This window comes from Pituophis catenifer, unplaced genomic scaffold (genome assembly GCF_029215685.1).
Source record: "Pituophis catenifer annectens isolate HBS135680 unplaced genomic scaffold, rPitCat1.0.hap2 SCAF_4, whole genome shotgun sequence".
NCBI classification, from domain to species: Eukaryota; Metazoa; Chordata; class Lepidosauria; order Squamata; family Colubridae; genus Pituophis; species Pituophis catenifer.
In genome coordinates this window covers 131,085,649-131,112,957 of record NW_027256884.1, presented here as the reverse complement: position 1 = coordinate 131,112,957, position 27,309 = coordinate 131,085,649, and the positions used below count along the sequence as shown (strand labels likewise).

The window sequence follows — 27,309 nt, the reverse complement described above, 5'->3', positions numbered from 1 at the left end:
GGCGAGAAGGCTGCAGTTTCTCCATTGTGTGTATGTAAAGGGGGGGGGGCGGGGAAGGGAAGGGGCCCCGCGGAGAAATTTGCAAGCCCGCCTCCGAGTCCCCACATTGTTAATCAAAGGACCCGCCAGATTCGTGAATGGATGCTCATTCAAAAAAATGTTTCCCGGCCTTAAAATGATGTTGGATTGTATCCGGAGAACGCTTATCGAGTGGAGAGGTTTCTTGCTTTAGTTTAAAGGAAGAATGTAGAGCCTTTTTAAAATTTGAGGGTCTCTAGTTTCTACAGCTTTGCCTAACACTGAATCAATCCTTCCTTCCTTCCTTCCTCCCTCTCTCCCTCCCTCCCTCCTTCTTCCTTCCCTTCCTTCACCTTGTTTTCCTTTCCTTTCCTTTCCTTTCCTTTCCTTTCCTTTCCTTTTCCTTTTCCTTTTCCTTTTCCTTCCCCTTCCCCTTCCCCTTCCCCTTCCCTCCTTCCTTCCTCTTTCTCTTTCTCTTTCTCTCCCTCCCTCCTCTCCTTCCTATCTACCTATCATCCAGACTGGGGGGATTCTGGGAGTTGAAGTCCACAAGTCTTAAAGTTGCCAAGGTTGGACACTCTTGCTTTAGACTTTGGCTTATATTTAAAGGGCAGGATTGGATTTGATGTGCTCTGCCCAGCACCCCCAAATGTCAGTTTATTACCTCCCCCCCCTATTAAATTTTGCAGATCAGGTTTTGGGCTGCTGTGAAACAGAATCTTTATTCCTTCACTGCCTTCTTCGCTCAAAAGTTGCAGGTCAGTTGTAACCATGTTGGGCGAGAGAGGCTTCTCTGGACACTTGGCCAGTTCAGCCCAGACTATGTGAAGCCACAGATGGCAGAGTAAGATGCCAGGGACCCTCTGAGGGCAAAACCGGCACATGGCTATGACCCAACATTCAACTCACCTTCCTGGATGGCCCACAACAAGTTGAAGCCTCAATTCTTTCTTTCTTTCTTTCTTTCTTTCTTTCTTTCTTTCTTTCTTTCTTTCTTTCTTTCTTTCTTTCTTTCTTTCTTTCTTTAATTTGTTTGCCATCCATCACGCCACGAGGTGACTCTGGGTGGCTTTACAACCTTGAAATGAATATATATATATATCAACATACACATACACATACATGTGTGTGCATAATCACATTAAAATTACATGGCAGGTTGTCCTCAGCTAACAAAGGGTTTAGTGACTGTTCAAAGTTACAACAGCACTGAAAAAAATGGACAGAACCATTCTTCACATTTATGACCGTTGCAGCCTCCCCAGGGTCAGGGGATCAAAATTTGGACTTAACAACCATGTTACTAACTTAACAAATGCAATGATCCACTTAACAACCGGGGCAAAATTCACTTAACAATTGTCTCGCTTAGCCACAGAAATTTAGGGCTCAGTTATGGTTGTAAGTCGAGGATTACCTGTACACCACATTACATTACATTTGCAAGGGCTAATGGGCCTTGGTCTCCCCAAAGGGAAGGGCCATGCTCCTGTATGGGCCCCTTAGACCCGTGCCCAGAGGCAACCCACCACCACCACCATGGCTCACCCTGGACTAAGGATATCCCTTGCTGTCTGGGGCTGGCCGGTCAGCGGAGGGTCGGTCCTTCCCCTTGGCAGAGGGAGCCCAGCAGGATTCCAGCGACCCCCTCCCCAACCCATCCCGCGGAAGCCTCCCCCCTTCCCCCCACAGCTGGAGGGGAGACCGGGCTGGGGAGAGAGGGGGGAGAGAGGGGGGAGGGAGGGAGGGAGACGGGCAGGTTGCTAAACTAGCTAATTAGATCAAGGCGCCTGGTGGAAGAGAGTCCCAACTGTCAGCCTGCCGGAGTTGTGAAAAAGTTAATTGAATTAAGTTTTCCCTCTAAACTAATTAGGCAGGAGGCTGCCACGCGAAGGGAGGAGGAGGAGGAGGAGGAGGAGGAGAGGCGCGCTTCCCCGCTTGTCCCGAAGCCGGGGCGGGGGAGGGGGGCATTTCTGGAGGGGAGGGGGGAACCTGACAAAGAGAAGAGGGGGGAGGGGGAGGGGGGAGGCGGGAAGTGCAGCACCTGCTCTGCAAATCGAAAGTCGCAGGTTGAGTTTGCGGCCAGGCTGCTGCAAAAAGCTACGAGTGGGTGGGTGGGTGGATGGGTGGAGGAGGACTACGACGGGGGGGGTTGTCTTTATTTTTCTCCTCCTCCCTGCCACGAGTTACGTCATCCTTCTCTGCTGGAGCGCCGGTGGGCTCCGTGGAGAAGAGGCGCGCGGGGGTGGGCAGAGGGGGGCAGTGAGAGTTCTGCATTGGAGCGGGTGTCTTCATTTAGGGTCGGGGGTCTCTTTGGGGAAGATTTCTTTACTGCTCCCAGATGGAATGCAGACCTTGGGAAAGGACGGAGTTTAGGAAGACTCCGATTGTAAGCCGCATCGAGATGGGGGGGGGGGTTGCGCGTGTGTGAATAAGTTTAATAAATTAATAATAAACGATACATAAGTACAGGCAGTCCTTGAGTCACAACAATTCATTTAGTGACGGTTTGAAGTTACAACTGCACTGAAAAAAGGGACTTATGACCGTGTTTCATGCTTACGACCGTCGCAGTACACCTATAGTCATGTGATCAACATTTGGAGGCTTGGCAATGGTTCACATTTATGACCATTTCAGTGTCCCGGGGGTCACGTGATCCCCTTTTGCGACCTTCTGAAAAGCAAATTCAGTGGAGAAGCCAGGTTCGGTTAACAAACTGTGTTACTAACTTAACAATGGCAGTGATTCCCTTGTGGCCAGAAAGGTCATAAAATGGGACAAAACTCACTTAACAGCTGTCTTGCTTAACAATGGACATTTAGGGCTCAATTGTGGTCATATGTCAAGGACTACCTGTACATCTGAGCCAGGGTTAAAACAGGGTGAATCCAGTCAGGGGCCGGGGGCTTAGCTCAGAGGTGGGGGGAGGGGGCTTGTGGGGGGGGTGTTTCTGCAGGATATGTTCAAAATAATCAAAATAGTGCAACAGGAGCCTGGAGGGTTTCGAGTTGCCTATTGTGGCTGCCATCTTAACTTTTTTTGACCGTATCCTATGGAGACCCATGGAGGTGGGCAACCTTTGGACATGCAAGGGCCCCTCACCACATTTTGTGCTGGAACCAGAAAGCAGAAGATTCCTCATCACATAGGGGGGAGGGATTGGAGGGCCATTGAGAGATTCCCGGTTTAGGGGGCAACCCCTGATTTTCCACCTGAACATATCCAGCAAGGACACACTATTGTCCAAAGCACCAGAAGGCAGGAGAAGAAGCAATGGATGGAAACTGAGCAAGGAGAGAAGCAACGTGGAATTGAGGAGAAACTTCCTGTCAGGGAGAACAATTAATCAGTGGAACAGCTTGCCACAAGAAATTGTGGGTGCTCCATCAGTGGAGGTTTTCAAGAAGAGATTGGAATTTGTTCCATTTGTGGTATGGTATGGGGTCTCCTGCATGAGCGGGGGGTTGGACTAGAAGACCTCCAAGGCCCCTTCCAACTTTGTATTCTATTCTGGGCAGAGTTTGGCAAGGACTGGGGAAACAGCCTTGTCCTCTTCTAAGCCCACAGCCAGCCAGATGATGTGTGTGGCAGTGAAGGTGCTGCCTTCAGACTGGGGAGACCCACTTCCGGGACACAGAGTTTCCCCAGGGGATGGAGGAGCCCCGCAGGGGATCTGCAAAAATATTAATATTAATTTAAACTCCTCTGCTACCCCACGGTCTCACAATAATCCAAGACATTGCAATAAATAAATACGGTAGGACATAAGAACTAAAGGGCCTTAGCAGAAAGGAGACCCTTCCTCTGCGGTGTGTCAGGATGGAGACCCATCCCTCTGAGCCAGATGTGCCTCTCAGCAGATGGGCGGATGCCAACTGGCTTCCTCAAGACCAGAGGATTCAGCCAAGAGCTGTTAAGCATAGGGTTCCTGATGGCCAGCCTTGGAGGGAGGGTCCTTCTCTTCCCAAGGATTGGCTCCCAAGGTTGGACCCAAATCTACTGTTTCTTGATGAGGGGCTGTTGGTCCAGGGAGAATCTGCTCACTTACGGAGTCCTGGACCTCTTGGCATTCCTGGGTAGCTTGAAACTCACCTCCTTGCATAATCTGTGACGCTCATTGTGCTGGGTGGTTTTCTCGTAGACGTTTCACACCCAACTTGGTAACATCATCAGTGCTAGAAGGAAGAGGGTTGGCTCACTGTTGATATTCTGTAGCTCGACCTGCCAATGTTGGTGGGGTTACGATTTCTCCTTGGTAGCTCTTTGATGAGGGTTTCTGCCTGCTCCCTTGCCCGGTACCAATAGAAGATAATCTTTGTAGCTGAGGGTTGAACTGGGGGTCCTTGGTGCCCTGTGAGCTGGGTGCTTTTCTTGAAGACCTTTCATGACCCAACTAGGGATCATCATCAGGGCTAAAAGGGAGTGGAGTTTGCCGAGTGGAGAAGAAGGATTGTGGGATCCTTGGTATTCTCTGAGCTCGATGGTTTCCTTGCAGGCGTTTCATGACCCAAACTAGGTAACATCATCAGTGCTAGAAGGGAGTGGGGTTTATGGGGAGGAGGAGGAGGAGGAGGAGGAGGAGGAGGAGGAGGAGGAGGAGGAGGAGGAGGAGGAGGAGGAGGAGGAGGAGGAGGAGGAGGAGGAAGACTGTGGGTTCCTTGGTGCCCTCTGGGTTTGGTTGTTTCTTTGCAGGCGTTTCATGACCCAACTTAGGAACATCACCAGGATGAGGGTGGATGGGTTTTGATTCTGGTTTTTAAGAACTCCACAGCTCAACCTTGAACTTCAGATCTTCTCTTCCCTCCTTCTCTGGTGGCTGTCAATGGGAAGGCAACCAAGGCACAAAGCAAGGTCTTCTCAGGGAAAGACATCCCCACCCAAGGATTCTGACCCTCCCTCATGGCACAAGCTTCCCGTGAGTTGCTGGGTTCGACACTGGTTGTGTAACATGATCGCCACCTATCTTAGGTAGCTTCCCAAGACGAAAAGAGTTGATGCCCTAGAACAGGGGCCTCCAAACTTGGCCACTTTAAGATTGGTGGACTTCAACTCCCAGAATTCCTCAGCCAGCCATGGTGCCCTAGGAATTCTGGAAGTTGAAGTCCACCAGCCATATGGTGGCCAAGTTTGGAGACCCTTGCCCTAGGCCTAGAAGGCTGAAGCTTGAGGAACATCGATGAGCTTCTTCAACCAGATGTTCAGGATAGACAAGACCCAATGAACCTGTTTTCCAAAAAGCCACAATATCAAGGTTTTTGGTGCTCCTCAGACCTGGAGATGAGGCTGGTGGCCACACCACCTTTCAGGGTTTGGAAAAGGGACCCAGAGGCCTGGAGGCTTTTCACCCCCCCCCCAGGCATGGAAGACCACCCTTGCCACCGTGAGGCAAGGAGGCTACCTCAAGCCAGGGCCCCCCTTGCCGTTCTCAGGTGGCCTTCGGCTTCCCATCTTGGGAGAAGACAGGCCCAAGGCCACGGGAGCCCCACAGTTCCAGCAGGGCCCCCCATCTCTCCTCCTCCCCCGATCCCCTGCCCCCTCGGTAGCCTTGTTTGTTCAGCAGGCAGCTGAAGCCGGCCCGCCGTGGGGCTGACGACCCCTCTGTTCAGCAGCCCTTCTGCTTTTGGGAACCTGCTTGGCCCTAATTGAATTACCATCCGACATGGGGCTGAAGGCTGCCGGTAATTGAATTTCGGCGTCACAGGCTGCTGTTTCTCTCCTGCAGCCTCGGCCTGGTTTTTATTGTTTCTTGCTTCGGCTGCTCTGGCACATTTATTTCATCTGTCAAAGGCAGCCCCGTCACCCTCGCCCGCTCTCTGAAAAAGCGTGCCGCTGCTGCAGCCTCTTTGCCGACGCCACGTAGACACCACGGAAAAACCATCAAACAGGTGGGTCAGTGGGCTCTACGCCTGCTGCCTTCCTGGTGGTGGAAGGAGGTGTCTTTATTTATGAAGACAATTTGTACATCCCCTAAACTCACTCTCGGTGACTCTGCAAGGAGAAAAACCGAATACGAAACCCCAATAAACCTTCCATTCCCCTGGGGACAACCAAGCACTAATCAAGGATCAATCAAGGATGCGGGTGTAGAAATGGTCAACAGTACTAAGTATCTGGGGGTGCAAATAACTAGCAATCTGAACTGGTCTCTTCACACGTCATCCTTAATGAAGCGTGCAAACCAGCGTCTGCATTTCTTTCGTCGGATGAGGAGAGCACGTCTTTCTCCTTCTGTCCTAGCCACTTTTTCAGAGGCACGAAAGAGAGCGTCTTAACAAACGGCATCCCTGTTTGGTTAGGTGGCCACAGCGCTTCAGATAGAAAGTCCCTACAGAGAGTGGTGAGGACAGTGGAGAAGATTATAGGGAGCTCGTTTCCTGTTATTCAGGATGCTGCTTATAAGCGCCATGTGCTTAGAGGTCAAAGCATTGAGAGACCCCACACCCCCACTTTATGGTCTATTTCTGTTGCTCCCCTCTGGGAGGAGGTTTTGAAGTATTTCTAGCAGGACTACCAGATTCTGGAACAGCTTTATTCCTTATGCCATCTGTCTGGTAAACTTGCAAGATTCGTTTCTCTCGCCATGTACATGCATACATCTGAACTAGACTGTGTTGTTTCTCCATGTCATATAATGTATGTGGGTATATGCATAGTTTTGTATTTATTTATTCTGTCATGTTCGTGTAGTGTCTATTGGAGGTGGTCACCCTTTGAGAGCTGCATGCAACGAAATTTCATTTTAATGAACGCCGATTAGTCTACATTCCAAGATGGGGGCTGATCTTATCCCTGCAGGGATGATGCTCCACAGGGAGGGAGCCACCATGGAGAAGTCTCTTCTTCTTAGTCCCACCAGGTGGACCTCCTTAAAGAGGGACCCCTAACATCCCCCTGCCTCCCTGCTCTGGTGGGCCAGGTGTCTGTCACTGGGAAAAGAGGGTCCCTCAAAGAACCTGGCCCAAAACCATGTAAGGCTTTAAAGGTGACAACCAACATCTGGAATTGGACCCAGCAGCAGATTGGCAGCCCATGGAGCTCCTGCAAGAGAGGTGACCTGTGTGCAAATCCTACCTTTGCACAGAACCATGCAGGCTGCTGCCTTTTGAACCAATTGAAGCTACTGGATAGTTTTCAAGGACAGGCCCAGGTAGGACTCATTGTAGTAGTCAAGGGAAGTGACTAGGGTGTGGGTGACTCTGAGAGTAACATAGAATAACAGAGTATAACAGAGTTGGAAGGGACCTTAAAGGTCTTCTAGTCCAACCCTCCGCCCAAGCAGGAGACCGTACACCATTTCTGACAGATGGCAGTCCAGTCTCTTCTTGAAAGCTTCCAGGGATGGAGCTCAGTAAGAGTTGGAAGGGACCTTGGAGGTCATCTAGTCCAACCCCCTGCTCACGCAGGAGACCTATACTAGGGATTCGAACTGCCGCCCTTTCTCCCACAACTTCCGAAGGCAACTTCTGTTCCATGGGTTGATGGTTCTCACTGTCAGAAAATTCATTTCCAGGTTGAATCTCTCCTTGTTCAGTTTCCATCCATTGTTCCTTCTCTGGCCTTCAGGTGCCCTGGAAAATAGCTTGCCCCCCCCTTCCTCCTCTCTGTGGCAGCCCCTCCAATATTGGAAGACTGCTATCCTGTCTCCCCTGGTCTTTCTAAGAGAATTAAGCCAGGATGGTCTCCGCCTAACCACTGTGGGTTAGATTTCAGAGCCAAGCCAAACCAGGCAGCCTTCGTTCTGCGGGTGGGGTGGGGTGGGGTGGGGGAGGCACAGACTTTCTGTCCCACGAGGATTCATATATCAAGCAGAACGACTTCCAAGTCCAGGGCCCGGTTTGCCCGAGGCTGCCTCCTCCGGAGAGATGTTTACGCTGCTCTTGACGCTTGCCAGGTCTCGGTAAGGCTTGAATGTTTCCCTGGGATGGAAATACAATTTGCTCAAGGACAGCCGGGATGCCAGACTGGCTGGGTCTCTCCTGCGCACGTGCCCACCCCTGGCGAGTTAAAGGCTCCGGAGGAGAGGTGGGCAGCCCGTGCCTTGTGCCCAGGGGACACGGCCACATGCCATCAAGACGGCATCATCTGCCTCGTACGCTCCACTCTCGAAACACAGGGAAGGTTTTGTGCAGCCGGTGAAGTTTCCATCACCGAAATAAACGTCAATAAGGCTAGAAAAAATCACCTCCCTGCGGTTGCCCATCGCTCAAACTGGCACATGCAGCCCAATGCGGCCGGATGGCACCGGGTCGCCCAGCAACGATGATCAGGAGCCGAATATAGAAAGGCCGGGGGCATCAGCCTGGCAACCAAATCCATGTTGGTTAGTTCGCTCTATGGGCTTCCCCGTAGCTAACCATGGTTGGGAAAGGCAGACCTTTAAAGAGCAAGAGAGGAAGAATAGAATAGAATAGTGGAAGGGACCTTGGAGGTCTTCTAGTCCAACCCCCTGCTTAGGCAGGAAGCCCCACACACTGACTTGTTTGAGCTGGGGTGCTGGAGGCGGCGGCTCCTGCGGATTCCTTGGACAGCAAAGTGGACCTACAACCAAGTACAGGCAGTCCTCAACTTACAACGGTTCATTTAGCGACCGTTCAAAGCCACAACGGCACTGAAAAAAGGGACAGGACCGTTTTTCGCACTTACGACCCTTGGAGCATCCCCATGGTCACCAGACCAAAATTGTGACGCTTAGCAACTGACTCAGACTTATGACGGTCGCACTGTTCCAGAGGTCACGTGATCCCCTTTTGCGACCTTCTGACAAGCAATAGAGGAAAGCCAGATTCACTTAATGACGGTGTGACTAATTTAACTGTAGTGATTCACTTAAAAACTGTGGCCAGAAAGGTCGTAAAATGGGGCAAAGCAACAGAAATGTTGGGTTCAGTTGTGGTCGTAAATCAAGGAGTGACTAACACTGGGCATGTTACTAGAAAGCAAAATTACGAAAGGGCGTCTCACGTACTTCGGCCACGTCACGCGGGGGGAACTGACTGGAGATTGGACACCATCAAAGCCGAGGCCAGCTAGGGCACGTTCCTTGAGTTATGGCCACAATTGAGCCCAACAGTTATGTTGTCGAGTTAAACACTTGTGAATTGAGTTTGCCCCAATGGTGAAATCCAATTTTTTTTTACTACCGGTTCTGTGGGCGTGGCTTGGTGGGCGTGGCAGGGGAAGGATACTGCAAAATCCCCATTCCCTCCCCACTCCTGCGGGAAGGATATTGCAAAATCCCCATTCCCACCTCACTCTGGGGCCAGACAGAAGTGGTGTTTGCCGGTTCTACGAACTGCTCAAAATTTCCGCTACCGGTTCTCCAGAACCTGTCAGAACCTGCTGGATTTCACCTCTGGTTTGCCCCATTTTATAACTTTTCATGCCAGAGTTGTTAAGTGAATCGTTGCATTTGTTAAGTTAGTCACACGGTTGTTAAGTGAATCCGGCTTCCCCATCGACTTTGCTTGTCAGAATGTTGAAAAAGGGGATCACTTGACACCCCCCCCCCCGGGACACTGCAACCGTCATAAGTCCATGCCAGTTGCCAAACCACTTGAATTTTGATCATATGACCGTGGGGGATGCTGAAACGGTCATAAGTGTGAAAAACGGTCCTAAGTCACTTTTTCCAGTGCCGTTGTAACTTTGAACGGTCACTAAATGAACTGTTGTAAGTCGCGGACTACCTGTAGTGCAAGATCGGAAGATGTGGAGAGGTCTGGCCCAGAGAGTCACCAAGCGTTGGCCTCCCAAGGGACATCATCATCGTCATCACCAAACACAAAGCGTGGCCTTTGCAAAGGCACCCTTCGCTTAGTGACCGAGTTCACTTTCCGTCTGAGCCGCACTTCTTCCCTGACCAAGGAGGCCTGACCTGGAAGGCAGCTTGTAGGTCTCAGTCATTGTGCAAACTGAACCTTTGAGGAACGGAGGCTCCAAGATAGCCAAGGAATCAAAACATGGAGCCAGGTGTCCCTTCTTCCGTCCCCTCCCCAGGACCATGGTCTTCCTCAACAGGCCCAGCCCGTGTCCACCAGGCCTAGGCTACAGAAGAGGAGGATTAGGGGTGGCACCCTAGTAGTCATCCAGGATTTGAAGGGTGGCCACAAAGAAGAAGGGGGGTCCACCTATCCTCCAAAGGCCCTGAAGGCAGGACAAGGAACAACAAGGATGGGAACTCATGAAGGAGAGAAGCAACCTGGAACTAAGGAGAAATTTCCTGACAGTGAGGACAATTAACCAGTGGAACAGCTGGCCACCAGAAGTTGTGGGTGCTCCATCACTGGAGGTTTTTAAGAAGAGATTAGACGGCCATTGGAATGAAATGGGATAGGGTCTCCTGCTTGGACAGGGGGCTGGACTAGAAGATCTCCAAGGTCCCTGCCAGCTCTACTCTGACCATCAAAGTCCCCTCCAACTCTGTGAGTCCGATAAGGGAAAGATGACCACAGCTTCTCTCCCTTCCTTTTAACTGAGTTCCTCCAACCCTTGGTAAGGCTGACGTATCTGGGGGTTCTCCACCCATTCTCAGCTGCGCTTCCTCCCTCCCCCCCCCCTTTAAAGAACCCGTGCAAACGGCAGACCAGAGCGGAGAATGATAAATGCCCCTCATCGCCCAGGCCTTCGCGTCCCGCTCGCTCCTCTCGTCCTCCATCCTGCCTCCCTAATCTGATTAGGAGTCGAACCTCCAGGCAAGCTCAATCAATGGGCAGACGCCACACCAGGCGATCCGAGGCAGCTCGGCTGGTGGGGAGCCATCGATCAACGCACGCTTGGGGTTCTGTTGAGTGGAGGGGGCTGGAGAGGGCGCCTCGGTACACCACCACCCCCAGGAGAAATGCCCTGGCTGGGCAACTCTGGACACGCCTGGAGGCTTTGACGAAGGGCAGCGAGCAGCTCTGCCACCGGTGTGGGCTGTGGGAGAGGCCTTGAGAGACGGAGGAGAGGAGAGGATGCTGCCGAGAGAAAAACGGGATGGAGACGCTAGGAAGAGCAACAAAGACTATCATGGGGCTTGGAGGCTCAAACTGGCAAAGGCGGCTGGCAGGAGTTGGGGATGGCCAGTCTAGAGAAAAGGACTAGCGTATTACAGGTAGTCCTCGACTTACAACAGCTCATTTAGTGACCGTTCGAAGTTACAACGGCCTCAAGGAAGTGACTTGTGATAGTTTTTCACACTTACAAGCATTGCAGCGTCCCCATGGACAGGTGATTAAAATTCAGACATTTGGCAACTGACTCGTATTTATGACGGCTGCATTGTCCCAGGTCATGTGATCCCCTTTTGCAACCTTCACACAAGCAAAGTCAATGGGGAAGCCGGGCTCACTTAACAACCGTGTGACTAACTTAACAACGGTGGGAAGAAAGATCGTAAAAACTCACTTGAAGAACCGTCTTGCAGAAATTTGGGGCTCAAGTAAGTCAAGGACTACGTGCAATTCCACAAGAGGGCCTTATTAGAGGATAAGAAAGCAGAGATCCCAGGTCCCAAAAGCCCCCCTCCCCCTTTTTCGCCTGAGGGCTTCCCGGGTGGCCGTTCGAGGACCAAGGACAAAACAAGACAAGACACAGCTAAGATGCACACAGCATTTATTCCAACACAATTGCAATAACTTAAACCTCCCCCTATTGCCCTGGGGGCTGGAAACCACCTCCACTCCGCCCCACACCCCGTTCACCAGGGAGGAGAGCCTCTGGGGCAGAGATCAGGCACTCAACCTGGGCGGGGATGATGGGACAAGGAACCACCCCACTACCTGAGACATGATAAGGACACCGGATTGAAGCTTCCCCTGGGTTCTAAGCGATCATCCCGGATTGACGCCCCTCTTCCTGGGACCCTCCTCCTCCGACCCCCTTCGGTTGACCTGGACTACAACTCCCACGCACCCAGCCGGTATCTGGAGGGTGGAGAGCTGCCCTTGCTGCTGCCCTCCAGAGAAAGCTGCCTCCCCACAGACAGATCCATGTCCTATGACTGCTTTATTACCAACTCTTGTTCTGTTCTGCCAGGCGCTGCCCCGGGGCACCGAGGGCTGGCGCCTAGGAAGGGTAGGAGACTTCGTCAGGGATCAGCGGGGCCTGGATGTCCAGTTTCCGGCTTTTGCTGTCCTCCAGGATCTCCAGCCGCAGCGTGGGCCCTTTCCGCTGGCCCTCGGCGGGCAGGGAGCCGTCCTGGCCTCTGGCCTTCAGCAGCTGCTTGTCGGAGTCGTCCACTGCGATCCTCAGGGTGCAGCCGTGGGGCAGAAGGTCCTGTTCGTAGGCCGCGGCAAGCTGGTTCACCACCCGGCGTTCGACCTGGCCAAGAGGGAAATCAGGCACTGCGGAAGGCAACTTCAGGTGTCTGAAGACTGGCACAGGCGGCCTTTTCCAAAGGAACATCAGCCAGCAGGGCCCCAAACCTCAGATCTCGGGGGGGGGGGAAATAAACCCAGTGAAAGGGACCTTACGCTGCGCTCTCTGTTCAGAATTTACAGGAGGGGGTGGGGGATAATTTATAACTGGGATACAGTGGGACCCAGACTGGTTGGGAGTTGGCAGAATGTCCTTGTGTTTCAGTGAAAAAGAATTTGAAAGGAGGTGCAGGTTTTTTTTTGCTTCTTGACTCACTGCACCTGGGAAAAGTAGGAAACCAGGAGATGGTGAGTTCTAGTTCTGTCTTGGCATGAAAGATGGCTGGGTAGCCTTGGACTAAACACCAGGAGACGGTGAGTTCTAGTCCTGCCTTAGCAAGAAAGCTAACTGGGTGACTTTGGGCCAGTCTCTCTCTTGCAGCCCAACCAACCTCACAGGGCTGTTGTGGGGAAAAGAGGAGGAAGAAGTATTAAATACATCCACTGCTTAAGTTACTTATAACAACAACAAAAGGCGGCACATAGATAGATAGATAGATAGATATAGATAGATAGATAGATAGATAGGCAGACAGACAAATGAAAGAGAGAGAGATGATAAATAGACAGACAGAGAAATAAATAAATAGCAGGCACAGAAACCTTTGGGAAAAAGTGAATGGTGACCCCAATGCAAAAGGAAAAGGATGAAGTGGGGTGGGGGTCCTGCCCCTGAGCTCCGGGGGGGGGGGGCATGGAAGGAAAGCCAAGCCGGCCTCAGCTCACCTCGTGCTTGATGGACCGGGCTCCATAATGCAGGTTGTAGCCGTCAGCCAGCACGTCCATCACCTCCCTGTCCCAGACCAGGGTGATGTTATGCCTCGCTTTGGCCTGCAGGGGGAGGAAGGAGCAGCAATGAGCGAATCTGCCAACAGGGGGCTTCCAGATCAGAAGTTTTCAGCAGGAGAAGATTCTGCTCCCTGAATACAGGTTAATCCTCGATTTACGACCGCAATCGAGCCCAAGATTTCTGCTGCTAAGTGAAACATTCCCTATGTGAGTTTTGAAACCGCATCCCACGACTTTTCTTGCCGCAGTCGTCAAGTGAAATCAGCGCAGTCATTAAGTTAGCAACACGGTTGTTAAGTGAATCTGACTTCCCCCCACTGACTTCGCTGGTCGTCGTAAACGTGAGCCAGTTGCCAAGCGTCTGAATTTTGATCACGTGGCCTATGGGGAGGGGGCCGCAACGGTCGTCAGTGTGAAAATTTAAGTCACCTATTTTCAGTGTTGCTGCAACTTTGAACGGTCCCTAAATGAACGGTTGTAAGTCGAGGACTACCTGTAGCGAAGTGGGAGCGGCGGGCGGTCCAAGCGAGGGCAAGGCTGGCAGGACTTACCCGTTTGGCCCAGAAACTCAGCTCCTTGTTGACCAGCTGGATCAGCTCCGACTGGCAAAAGGGGAGGAAGTAGACGATCTCGTTGATCCTGCCCAGGAACTCGTCCCGCCGGAAGTGAGCCTGCGGAAGGGCAAAGAACGGAGCATTGAGGGGGAGGGGGACCGGCCGGCACAGACCCATCCGCTACTGTCCCTTTGGAAATTGCTGCGGGGAGGGATAAGATGGCTCTGGAGAGCGGGATAGGGGGGCGTATAAATTTAATTGAATCAGGTAAAAGAATAACGGAGTTGGAAGGGACCTTGGAGGTCTTCTAGTCCAGCCCCCTGCTGAAGCAGGAGACCTTATATCATTCTGGACAAAGGGTTGTCCAATCCCTTCTTGAAAGCCTCCAGTGATGGAGCACCCACAACTTCTGGTGGCAGGCTGTTCCACTGGCTAATTATTCTATCACGACGCCCACTAAGTTACTGCCTCGCTATTGATGGAAGAGGCAGGATTCCCTTGTGAAGTTGTGCGTGGAGGTTTCTCAGGAGAGATTGGACTTACAACAGATATTCAGATTCTCAGCCACAGAAAGGTTGGACTCAATTAGGGCCGTAAGTCGAGGACTACCTGTGTAGGGCAAGGGTGGACCACAATGGCCCCTTTACGACCGGTGGACTTCGATTCCCAGAATTCCTCAGCCAGCTGGCAGCTCCCTGCTATAAGGTCCCCTGCTTGAGCAGGGGGTTGGGCTGGATGACCTCTAAGGCCCCTTCCAACCCTGTTGTTCTGTGAAGCCCTGGGGGCTTCCGAGATTTCTCCCGGGGGGGGGGAGAGGGGGCAAAAGCCAAGCCCTCCAAAGGCGAAGAAGAAACCAGCCTGAGATTTGGGGTCCACTCAGGCCGAGGCCTTCTGGGTACAGCTGGCAGTGGAAGCAGCGGGCGAAAGAAAACAACCCCCCCACCCCCGGCTGCCGTTTCTGACACTCCAGAGCGGTCAGGCCCAGGGCGGTAAACAGCCCCATCTGTACCTTCAGGATGGGCCGGATCACGTTCTCCTTGAACTGCTTGGAGATGGTTATCTTGTCCGTCACCTGGACGTCGTCTGGAAGACAAAAGCCCAAAACACAGCAGTTAGGAAGCAGGTGGGGTGGGGGAGGAGGACCCTTTCTGGGGGTGGAGAAAGGGATAGCTGGCATCCATCTCTCCATCCATCTATTCTTCCCTCCCTCCCTCCCTGTATTCCGTCCATCCTTCCCTCCATCCATCCTTCTGTCCATCTACTCCTTCCTTCTATTCCATCCCTCCCTCCATTCCATTTATCCGTCCATCCATCCTTCCTTCCCTCCCTCCCTCCATCCATCCATCTATTCTTCCCTCCCTCCCTCTATTCCAGTGTTTCTCAACCTTGGAAGCTTGAAGATGGGTGGACTTCAACTCCCAGAATCCCCCAGCCAGCAGTGCTGGCTGGGGGATTCTGGGAGTTGAAGTCCACCCATCTTCAAGCTTCCAAGGTTGAGAAACACTGCTCTATTCCATTCATTCATTCATCCGTCCATCCATCCTTCCCTCCATCCATCCATCCATCTCTCTCTCCCTCCCTCCTTCCACCCATCTATTCCTCTCTCCCTCCCTCCCTGTATTCCATCCCTGTCCATCCTTCCCTCCATCTACTCCTTCCTCACTCCTTCCTTCTATTCCATCCCTCCCTCAATCTATTCCTCCTTCCCTCTCTATTCCATTCATCCGTCCATCCTTCCTTCCCTCCCTCTCTCCACCCCCTCTATCCATCCCTCCATCCATCTCTCTCTCCCTCCCTCCTTTCACTCACCTATTCCTCCCTCCCTCTATTCCATCCTTCCGTCCATCCCTCCAAGTCAGCTCTCTCAAAGGGGAGACCCCCTTCTATTTCTTGAGTAGCCAAGGCGGTCCTGTGGTCTGGAGCTACCCTGCAGGTGGGCCTCAACTTACAACCATTCATTTAGTGACCGTTCAAAGTTACAACGGCCCTGAAAAAAGGGACTTAGGACTGTTTTTCACACTTACGACCGTTGCAACACCCGCTTGGTCCGGTGATCAACACTTGGACGCTTGGCAACTGGCATGTACTTATGACGGTTGCAGCAGGGTCCTGGGGTGACGGGATCCCCTTTCACAGCTTTCCGACAAGCAAAGTCAATGGGGAAGCCAGGTTCACTTAACAACCGTATGGCTAACTTATCAATGGAAGTGATTCACTTAACAACCGTGGTGAGAAAGGTTGTAAAATGGGGCACAACTCACGTGACAACATGTCTTGCTTAGCAACAGAAATGTGGGGCTCAACTGTCAACCGTAAGTCAAGGACTGCCTGTGATTGAAGGGCAGGCAGTCCAGCCAAGAGGAGAGAATGGCAGGGGGCTGCCTCCAGGGGTTCTGGGGTCTCCTCCGCAGGGAAGGGCCAGGTACCCACCCAGCTTTTCGGCAATCCTCTTCCGGCTCAGCTCCATGGCGTCCTCTCTCAGCTCCAACGCATGCTGGGCGATCTCATCGCTGGCCACGTTGGAGGTCATGATGAAGATGGCGTCCTTGCAGTCAATGGTCTTCCCCTTCCCGTCGGTCAGCCGGCCCTTCGGAAGACAGAGCGGACGCTAGATTGACTGGGCAGGATGTAGACACAGATAAAGATTCAAGAGAAGAATATGGGAGGCAAGTTAAAGAAAGAATAAGAGTTAAAGTATTGATGCGGGCAAGAGATGACGGATAGAAGGCGGATAGGAAAACGAAAGAAAAAATATTTTCTTCTTCTTTTTCTTTCTTTTATAACGGTGGCAGGAGGAGGAATTAGAACAGAGATAGGAATGTGTTCAATAAGAGATTGAGGGATTACTTGTATATATACCTTTACATGATGAAACAAAAGTAATAATAAAATGGGAAAATTAGAGATTGAATGATGGAATTACTAAGTAAGTTTAAATAACATTTGTGATTGGTAAACATTGAGCAATTAAATAAGGAAAGAACATATTTGAATATAAACATGTGTATTAATACTAGAATTATATAGATTGGATGAAAGCAAAGAATATGAATAGTTATTTTGTATGTTTAAATAATATCATGATTGGCATTAGAATAGTATATTGAAAAACTGAATAACGAAACAATGAAGGATAGTATTTTAATCTAAATAGATTCAAAGAGTGAATATGGGAAATATGAATAAGAACTAAGTATTAAAAATGGGAAAATTAGAGATTAAATAATAGTATTACTGAGTTGTTTAAATAATATTATGATTTGCAGTGGAATAATAAAGTGAAATAATGAGTAATAAAATGATGAAAGAACATATTTTCATATAAACAGGTGTATTAACAGTGGAATCATATAGATTGGAAGAATATAAAAAGAATATGAATAGAATTAATTTGCATATTTAAATAATATTGTGATTGGTATTAGAACTGAATATTTAAATATTGAACAATGAAATAGTAAAGGATAGTATTGTAATACAAAGGGAACGTCTTTTAATATAATAGTGACATGAATAAAAGTTAGAATAAAGACAGAAATAAGAGAAAGGGGGAATATTAGTAGATACTTTTATAAAATAAGACAAGTGCAAGGATAAGAGGGAGATTTAGAAACAGAACGGCGGTAGTTTTATCTATGTTTAAACAATATGAAATAATGGAAAATTATAATTTGATATAAATGTGTATTAGAAATATATAAGCTGAATGAATGTGATAACTATGATCAATAATACTATTTTATCTGTACTGTTCACGCATTGATATGTATATGTAATATAAAATAAAAAACTTGATTTAAAAAAAAAAAGGACAAAGTGGACGTAAGCCTGGTCAGGCCGAAGAGAAGTCCCCCAGGCTATTGGGTATAAATGAAAGCAAACCCACCCTCCCCTCCAGCACTGATGAGGTTCCCTAGGTGGGTCATGAAACGTCTGCAAGGAAACCACCCAGATCAGGGAGCACCTGTTGTTGAATTGGTGGCCAACTGGCTCAACATTTATGACGGTCGCAGTGTCCTGGGATCGTGTGATCCCCTTTGGTGACTTTCTGACGATCAAAGTCAATGGGCCAGCCAGATTCGCTTAATGACCGGGTTAGTAATTTAATGACTGCAGAGGTTCACTTAACAGCCGTGGGCAGAAAAGTCGTAAAATGGGGTAAAACTCGTTTAACGAATTTCTCACTTAACATCGTACATTTTGGTGAAATGAGCAAAACTCATTTGGCCAGAGAAATCTAGGGCTCCCTTGTGGTCCTGAATCGAGGACTTTTGCTCAGGGTAAATGAACCGCCTGGGCTTCAGGCTCTGAGCTGGGGGGGGGGTCCAAAGACCCCCCCACCCAGAAGGGAGACGGGACGCTGAATTTTGGGGCAGGGCAGGAGTACCGCTGGCCCCTGCATGCATGGCTATCCGGTTCTGAGAATGCTAAATTAAGGATCTTTTAAAGATAGGGATGGTTGGTAAGGGGAGGAGGAGCAGCAGCAGCAAGGAGGAGAGAGAATTGGGGGGGGGGCGGGTCTGCTCCCCCCTCCCCTTTCTAAGTGTCGCCAGGAGCGGTCCTGTCCAGCCGAACGACACACATTTGTGTCAGAGCTGGGGATTAACATTTCGGTTATTGCTCTGTCAGACCGGCAGTTCAGGAATTGATTTCGCATTTAGCGGCTGCCACCGTGATCTATGCAAGAAAAATGCCAGCGTTATTAATCCTGGAGAAAAGGAAAAAACAACAACTACAGAACCCTGAAATGGCACCACCAAGGACGCCGCCATTTCCCCCCTCCCCTAACAAAATGCGAAGAATTGAGGTTGGCAGAGGGTTGGGACACTCCATGCCGGCTGATGGGATTTAGGGTTGGGGGCTGCCTCCCCTGACCCAGCTGGGTGCAGAGGCTCCCTGGCACTCAATGACACAGCTGGGCATACTGGTCCCATTACAGATGTTAAGTCAGGATGGTCGTATTGTGGGTCACCCACAGGGCTGACCTGATTTTATGAGCTTTTGGGGAGGGGGAGGGGATCTACCAGCCTGGTTTTTGACTGTCTACTGGAAGCTTTTAGGGGTCCAGCTTAACAGAACCACAGAATACACTTGGAAGCAGATCTTCTAGTCCAACCTCCTGCTCAATGCAGAAGACGCTCTACCATTTCAGGCAAATGGCTGTCCCATCTCTTCTTCAAAACCTCCAGTGATGGAGAAACCCACGATTTCTGGAGGCAAGTTGTTCCACAGGTTAATTGTCCTCACTGTCAGGAAAATTTTCCTTAAATCCAGATTGCTTCTCTCCTTGATTAGTTTCCACCCGTTCCTTCTTCCTCTGCCTCCAGGGGCTTTGGAGAAGAGGCTGACATATCTATCTGAAGGTTCCAAGGTCCAATGAATGAATGGTATGGGGGTTCTCTACCCCGCAGCCTGAACCAACTTCACTGGAAGTCAGAGAGGAGGTGGGATGGAATTCAACTGGTGGAGTGCTGCATAAAAAGCTATTTGGTTTAACTCTATATGCTACCCAGAGTCACTGCAGTGAGATGGGACAGCCAAGGAACAAACGAATGAAGGAGTGAATGACCTGGAACCTAGAACAAATGAATGAATCATCAAGAACCCAGAAGTAAAGAAAGAACAAATGACCCGGAACCCAGAAGAAATGAACGAACGAATGAATGACCTGGAACCCAGAAGAAATGAATGAATGAATGAATGACTCAGAAGAAATGAACGAACGAATGAATGACCTGGAACCCAGAAGAAATGAACAAACAAATGACCTGGAACCCAGAAGAAATGAACAAACAAATGAATGACCTGGAACTCAGAAGAAATGAATGAATGAATGACCTGGAACTCAGAAGAAATGAATGAATGAATGACCTGGAATTCAGAAGAAATGAACGAATGAATGACCTGGAACTCAGAAGAAATGAACGAACGAATGAATGACCTGGAACCCCGAAGAAATGAATGAATGAATGAATGACTCAGAAGAAATGAATGAACGAATGAATGACCTGGAACCCAGAAGAAATGAACAAACAAATGACCTGGAACCCAGAAGAAATGAACGAACAAATGAATGACCTGGAACCCAGAAGAAATGAATGAATGAATGACCTGGAACTCAGAAGAAATGAATGAATGAATGACCTGGAACCCAGAAGAAATGAACAAACGAATGACCTGGAACCCAGAAGAAATGAACAAACGAATGAATGACCTGGAACCCAGAAGAAATGAACAAACGAATGAATGACCTGGAACCCAGAAGAAATGAATGAATGAATGACTCAGAAGAAATGAATGAACGAATGAATGACCTGGAACCCAGAAGAAATGAACGAACGAATGACCTGGAACCCAGAAGAAATGAACGAACGAATGAATGACCTGGAACCCAGAAGAAATGAACGAACGAATGACCTGGAACTCAGAAGAAATGAACGAACGAATGAATGACCTGGAACCCAGAAGAAATGAACGAATGAATGAATGACCTGGAAATCAGAAGAAATGAACGAACGAATGAATGACCTGGAACCCAGAAGAAATGAACAAACGAATGAATGACCTGGAACCCAGAGCAACCCCAAGGAGACTGATCTTACTTCATCGAAGAGCTGCAGCATGATGGTCAGGACATCTGGGTGGGCTTTGTCCACCTCATCAAAGAGAACCACGGCGTTGGGGCACTGCTTCAGCTTCTTTGTGAGCTGCCCCCCTTCGTCATGACCAATGTAGCCCGGGGGAGAGCCAATGAACTTGGCCACCTGCAAGAGACACCCCCCGTGTTACCTCATCCAGACTTCTGGGGTTCAAAGCAAGCCGTCCCTCCCCCTCCCTCCCCCTATGAAAGAGGACGTGGCTCCTGAAGCCACAACCTGAGGAGGAATTAGCCGTATGTGGAATAGAGAGAATCCAACCACACCAGCTATGATCCCAATTCATACGTATTACTCCTTGGGATCTTATCCTGAGAAACATGATTTCTGTGGCTCAATCGATACGCAAATTTTTTGTTATCTGGCAAAGGTTGGAGAGAGACCAAGGAAGGAAAGTGCTACGAAGAAAACGGAAAGACCTCCTTCACCCACAGCTTCATTATCTACTCCCTTCTAGCACTGATGATGTTCCCTAGTTGGGTCCTGAAACGTCTGCAAGAAAACCACCTGGCCCAGAGAGCACCAGGGACCCCCCCAGTTCCACCCTGAGCTACAAGTATTCTTTTCTACTGAGACTAGCAAATAGTAAGAAATGTTAGCAAGAGAAACAGCAGCTCACGCCATGCAGGGCCGGCTACGTTGGGGTCCTGGCGGAGTGCAGCCAAGCCCTTGGGGAGAGTCCTACCTCTGAAGGCGAGAGGGGTATTTGGGGTATGCAAGAGGGGCTGATGGGTTGAGAGGGCACCAGGCTGGTGAGGCCTGGCAGAAATGGCACCTCTCCTCCTCCTCCTCCTCACCTCGTGTCTCTCCTGAAACTCCGACATGTCCAAGCGGATGAAGCCCTGCAGAGGAAAGAAGCAAAGGGGAATTAGAGCAGAGGTGAAATCCAGCAGGTTCTGGAGAACCGGTAGCGGAAATTTTGAGCAGTTCAGAGAACTGGCAAATATCAGCTCTGGCTGGCCCCCGAGTGGGGTGGGAATGGGGATTTTGCAGTATCCTTCCCAGGCCACGCCCACCAAGCCACACCACGCCCACAGAACCAGTAGTAAAAAAACTTGGATTTCACCACTGAATTAGAGATGTTGTCGAAAGTACTCAAGCCATTCAAGTGAGGGAGCAACCTCTACAAAAGGTTTGGGGTAACGTTTCGCCCCTTCTGAAGATTAAATTGGCGTCTGCTGACAAGGTCAAGGCCGATCTCTTTGAGGGACTCATGTCCTCCTACACCATGGAGGCTGACTGTTTATTTGATGCCGTTCGCAAGACTCCGTTCCCTGAAATGCTCCTAAGCCAGATCCACTGAAAGGAAGGGAACCCTATTCTGATCGGCTTGACACTGTGGCAAAATTGGGCAGGACTCCCTTAGCAGCCGCCTTGCTTAACAACAGAAATCCTGGTCCCAGTTGTGCTCGTGACTGAAGGAAGGCCTGTGCGTATCCCACTTTTAAGGCAGGATATTAAACAATAAAACCTACAGTAAGGTGAAAGACTGAGTTTTATCGCTGACAATGGAAATTTAGTTGCATTTCTTGGAAATCCCCATCAGGAGCTGTCACTAAGATTGCTTTCTTCCTTTTTGGGGGGTGATTAGGAAAAAAAAAAAAGGAAATTTAACGCTAATTTGTGAAATGGAATAGCAGAGTATTAAAACTATTTAAATGTTTGCAAACATACCAAGAGATATATGGCATCCCTCCGCAAACAAAGAATTTAAATTATGAGCAGAATAAAACACAAGCCAAATTAAATCTGCAGATGTCTGTGGAAGTGAAATAAGGCTTCCGGGGAATGGGTAGTTATTACTCGTGGGAAAAGCACCAGTTTGCTTGCAAAGAGAGAGGCCTCACTGGAATGTAAAGCAAAGCTCCTTTTCTCTCTAAGAATTCTTCCGTCTGGCAAAAGGTTAAAAAAACGCCTGATTCTCAAGTTACCATCAAGATTCAGGTCCTCTAGTACAGGGGTCTCCAACCTTGGCAACTTTAACACCTGTGGACTTCAACTCCCAGAATTCCTCAGCCAGCCAAAGGGATTTTGGGAGTTGAAGTCCACACGCTCTAAAACGGGCAAGATTAGAGCCTCCGATTCTACGTGTATCAGCCTGACCCTTCCGTTCCTGGCCCTGCACACAATGCCCACCTGGGCTGTTGCTTCCCAGTGAGAAGAGATCTTACCTTTTTGACGTCTTTGTGCAGGTACTTGGCAGTCTGCTTGGCCAACTCAGTTTTACCTGTTCAGGAGGCAAGAGCAGGAGATGTTGAGAGGAGAGAGGCTCCCATGAACGCTACAAAATACAGGTAGTTCTCCACTTACAGCCACAATTGGGTTATGTGTCCCTAACTGTGAGGGCATAGAACACCTGTTGCAACAATAGCACAAGAGCCAGCTGCTGGTGATGCTTAGAGAGTGAGGATAGTGGTTGCCACGATGTTAAAAAAAAAAGAGATGTTGAGACTCTGGAAAGAGTGCAGAGAAGAGCAACCAAGAGGATTAGGGAACAGAGGCTAAAACATACGAAGAGCGGTTGCAGGAACTGGGCCTGGCTAGTCTAGTGAAGAGAAGGACCAGGGGAGACAGGATAGCAGTATTCTAATATTCCAGTATTTGAGGGGCTGCCAAAAAGAAGAGGAGGGGTCAAATTATTCTCTAAAGCCCCTGAAGGCAGGACAAGAAACATTGGATGGAAACTAATCCAGGAGAGAAGCAACCTGGAATTCAGGAGAAACTTCCTAACAGTGGAACAGAAATTGCCATCAGAAATTGTGGGCCCTGCATCACTGGAGGCTTTTAAGAAGAGATGGGACAGCCACTGAGTATCTGAAATGGTATATAGGGTTTCCTGCTTGAGCAGGGGGTTGGACTAGACGACCTCCAAGGTCCCTTCCAATTCTTTTATCCTGTTATTATTTTTAGAATTTCCATTGTTAAGCAAGGCAGTTGTACCCGATTTTATGAACTTTTTTTTGGCAGGGTTGTTAAGCAAATCACTGCTGGTTAAGTGAATCGCAGGGTTCCCCCACTGCCTTTGCTTGTTGGAAGCTAGCTGGGAAGGTCGCAAACAGATCAGGCCAGGAATGCTGGTTTAAAACGCAGCTTTCCGATGATCTTGAGACAAGGAGCAGTGAATGCTTGGGAACACAATATTCTTTGAGAACTGGATTTATATGCAACTCTGGTCGTAAAAGTCTAGGCACGAGACGATTAATAATTCAAAATGTATACTGCAAAGCAAATCTATTTTGATATGTACCAGCAGGCAGGGCAGCCCACAAGAGTTGGAGAGCTTTTCCTGGCCAGGTGTGTCTCTGCAAGTAGCCGATGTCCTGGCAGGTGTCCCGAAGGTGAAAGCACCTTTGAGATTTATTTACTATTTATAGATTATGAGGGGTTTGTTTCTACTGTAGTTCTTTGACTCTAAGCAGCCTATAAACAACAATGTAAAAATAGGAAACAACACAACAAATTAGGAAAAAAACCCAGAAATTATCCATCTATAAAAAAATGTATTCTGCCTGCTTAAGAGGGGAACACCAGAGAAGAGAAATTCTTTCCTTCTTTTCTTTTTTTATTTCTATAGCTGCCCAATTCAACCAAGCAACTGTGGGCGGTTTACAGTTCTAAAACTACAAAAATTAAAAACAGTAACATGATAAAACTCCTGATATTTCTTTGCTGCCATTGTTTTTTCAGCACCGTCAAAAGCCATTCCTTGGTTTTCCCACCTCAGTAACTTTTAAGATACGTGGATCTAGTATGTTGGCTGGAGAATTCTTAGTTAAAGAACGGTTGAACGTATGAAGAACGGTTGTAGGAACTGGGAATGGCCAGTCTAGACAAAAGAAGGACTGGGGGGACATGAGAGCAGTCTTCCAGTACTTGAGGGGCTGCCCCAAAGAAGAAGAGGGGGTCAAACTATTCTCCAAAGCCCCGGAAGGCAGGACAAGCAGCAATGGATGGAAACTCATCCAGGAGAGAAGCAACCTGGAATTGAGGAGGAATTTCTTGACGATGAGGACAATCAACCAATGGAACAGAAGTTGCCATCAGAAGTTGTGGATGCTTTATCACTGGAGGTTTTTAAGAAGGGACTAGACAATCACTTGTTTGAAATGGTATAGGGTCCCCTGCTTGAGTGGGGGTTGGACTAGAGGACCTCCAAGGACCCTTCCAGCTCTGTTCTGATCGGAAAAAATCCACCCATAAGTTGAAGTCTATCAAATAGCTACAGCTGACAAACACCAGATTAGAATTTCCAAGAAGCTGGTCTTCTAACCACTTGCTTTGAAATAGAGACAAGAAACTCTTTGATTCGTTAAGTTCTACAGGACTAATGTAGAATTAATAGAACTGTAGTCCTCAACTTATAACTATTCGGTTAGTGACCATTCAAAGTTACGGCGGCACTGAAAAAGTGACTTAGGATCAGTTTTCAAGCTTACGACCCTTGCAGCCTCCCCATGGTCATGTGATCGGGGGGGGAGAGGTGTCACATGATCACTTTTGTGACATTCTGACAAGCAAAGTCAATGGGGAAGCCGGATTCACTTAACAACTATGGCAAAAAAGGTCATAAGATGGGGCATAACTCACTTTACAATTGTGTTGCTTAGCAATGGAAATTTTGAGCTCAATTGTGGTTGTAAATCAAGGACTACATGTATTCTGTAGGGTTCTCGATGGAGGCTAATCTATTTGTTGGTGGGAGGGAAATTTATTCTTTTCGTAATGCTCAATCTGGATTAATTTGGATTTCTTGGCTACTCAGGAGGATTCATTTTCTGCAACCTGGATTCGTGGAATTAGAAATTGAGACAAAAGTGTGTGTGCGTGTGGGGGGGTGGGGAAGAAAACTTGTTGATGACATCCATCTAGACACCAGTGTTTCTCAACCTTGGTAGCTTGAAGATGGGTGGACTTCAACTCCCAGAATCCCCCAGCCAGCAGGGATTCTGGGAGTTGAAGTCCACCCATCTTCAAGCTACCAAGGTTGAGAAACACTGATATAGACCAATGAGTCTCAATCTTGGCAGGTGGCTGAGGAATTCTGGGAGTTGAAGTCCAACAAGTCTTAAGAGGGGCCAAGGTCGGACTCCCCTGCCTTAAACCAACATACACTTCCTCCTCACCTGAGGGTTTTCACCATCCCATAGAGAACAATCTCCAAATTAAACTCAGGTAGCCTCCTCCCACCCCCCTTGAGTGGCAGTGCAGATATGGAGCCCACCAAAGATTTGATCTAACTGTTGTCACCAAGGGTGGGGGTGGGGGGTTGGAGTTTGACTTCTGTAAGCCTTGTGGAGTCACCAGGAGTGTGTGGATGGCCTTATAAACTCTGTTAATAAATAATAAAATTTAAAAATGTATGGCAGAAGGGTGTTTGAGATCAATAAAGGAAAATATATGTAGCTCAGGGTTGAAATGAGGTTTTCTTGCAGACGTTTCAGAACATCATCAGTGCTAGAAGGGAGGAAGGTTTGCAGGGAAGAGGAGGAGGAGAAGGAAAAGGAGGAAGAGGAGGAAGACTTTGGGGTCCTTGCTGATGTCTGAGCTTGGTGGTTTCCTCGAGACATTTTATCACCCAACTAGGTAACTTCATCAGTGCTAGAAGGGTATGTGAGTTGTGGGGAAAAAGAGGAGGAGGGGAAGAAGTGGGAGAGGGAGTGGAGGAGAAGGAGGAAAAGGACTGTGAGGTCCTTGGTGCTCTCTGAGCTTGCTTGTTTTCTTGCAGACGTTTTATGACCAAACTAGGTAACTTCATCAGTGTCACGTAACATGGGTAATGAGACGTCTGCAAGAAAACAAGGAAGCTCAGGGGTGTTTTGAGATCTTGGTGGCTTCCTTTCCCCCAATTTTCCTCGTTTATCCCTCTGAAGCAAAGGGACACAGCAGCAAAGGCCCCAGACGGCCGCAGAGCATCTTCTCGGTCGCCGTGTCTCCTTTCTCGAGGGAAGGAAAACAGCGTTACCTATTCCCGAAGATCCCAGGAAGAGGAAGACGAGCGGGTGTTCTTCATCGTACCATCCATTTTCCTTTCTCCGGATGGCTGCCCGTGGAAAAGGAAAAACAAAGAAAGGGGGGGGGAGTGTTATATATCTGGGCGCATAAGTTAAAAAAAGAAAGAAAGGAAGAAAGGGAGAAAAGGGAATGGCGTATAAATCAATGACACAACAGCCAGCATAATTATCACTAAGTATACACTATGTTTTACTGCTCTCTGCCCACTCAGAGTCCTGGCTGCCATTAGAGAGACCTAATTTGATTAGCCAGCAAGGGCCCCAGAGGTACCTAATCAGGTTAGCATGGATTTGGAAAGCTGCCCAGAGCAGATTTCGGGTAAAGTTTTCCAGGATGTGCACTTAGGGTTGCCAGGGAAACCAGAGAGGAGGATGGAGACTGAATGAACCAGAAAGGGATCTGGAAGGGGGGGGGGAGGGGGGGAGGGAGGGAGGGAAGGGGAAGGGGGCTCAGCTTGCAAAGGGCTGGCAAGGAGAGGCTCAATGCTTCTTTGATGCTGACGGGAAGGCAAGCAGAACTGCAATCAAGGTCACAGAACAGACCAGCACGTGGGGGTCACCGGGGGGTGTGTGTGTGTAAGGGTGGATGCGGAGAAGGTGCCACATCCACCACAGAGGAAGGTCCTCTTCAGAAGAGGAGCACTGAAGGCTGAAATGCCAGGAGTAGAGGAGAGTAAGAAGAGGGAAGAAGAGGAGGGCAAAGGAGAGAAAAGAAGGATGGAGAAGAGAAGAAGGAAGGATGGAATGGAGGAGAGGCGAGAGGAGCAGAACAGAATATAATGGCATCATAGGGCTGGAAAGGGCCTTGTCCAGCCCCAAGGAGAGAGCGGCAGTGGGGGCTGACTCCTTATCTGTGGGTCTTCTGCTTCCAAAGCACCCATGT

At 49.2% G+C, this 27,309-nt stretch overlaps 1 protein-coding gene across 1 annotated transcript in view; it reads right to left on the bottom strand.

The window, feature by feature from the left end:
- Window positions 1–11,596: 11,596 nt before the first annotated feature.
- Window positions 11,597–27,309, bottom strand: part of CLPB (ClpB family mitochondrial disaggregase) — a 69,712-nt gene continuing 53,999 nt past the window's right edge. The window contains exons 8-16 of the mRNA XM_070943044.1: window positions 26,378–26,455; window positions 22,587–22,642; window positions 21,213–21,257; window positions 20,362–20,523; window positions 16,190–16,346; window positions 14,769–14,842; window positions 13,757–13,876; window positions 13,143–13,247; window positions 11,597–12,321 (exon numbers count right to left, since the gene is read on the bottom strand). Of these exons, the coding sequence (XP_070799145.1) occupies window positions 12,067–12,321; window positions 13,143–13,247; window positions 13,757–13,876; window positions 14,769–14,842; window positions 16,190–16,346; window positions 20,362–20,523; window positions 21,213–21,257; window positions 22,587–22,642; window positions 26,378–26,455 (1,052 nt within the window). The 3' untranslated portion in view covers window positions 11,597–12,066. The remainder of the gene's footprint in view (window positions 12,322–13,142; window positions 13,248–13,756; window positions 13,877–14,768; window positions 14,843–16,189; window positions 16,347–20,361; window positions 20,524–21,212; window positions 21,258–22,586; window positions 22,643–26,377; window positions 26,456–27,309) is intronic.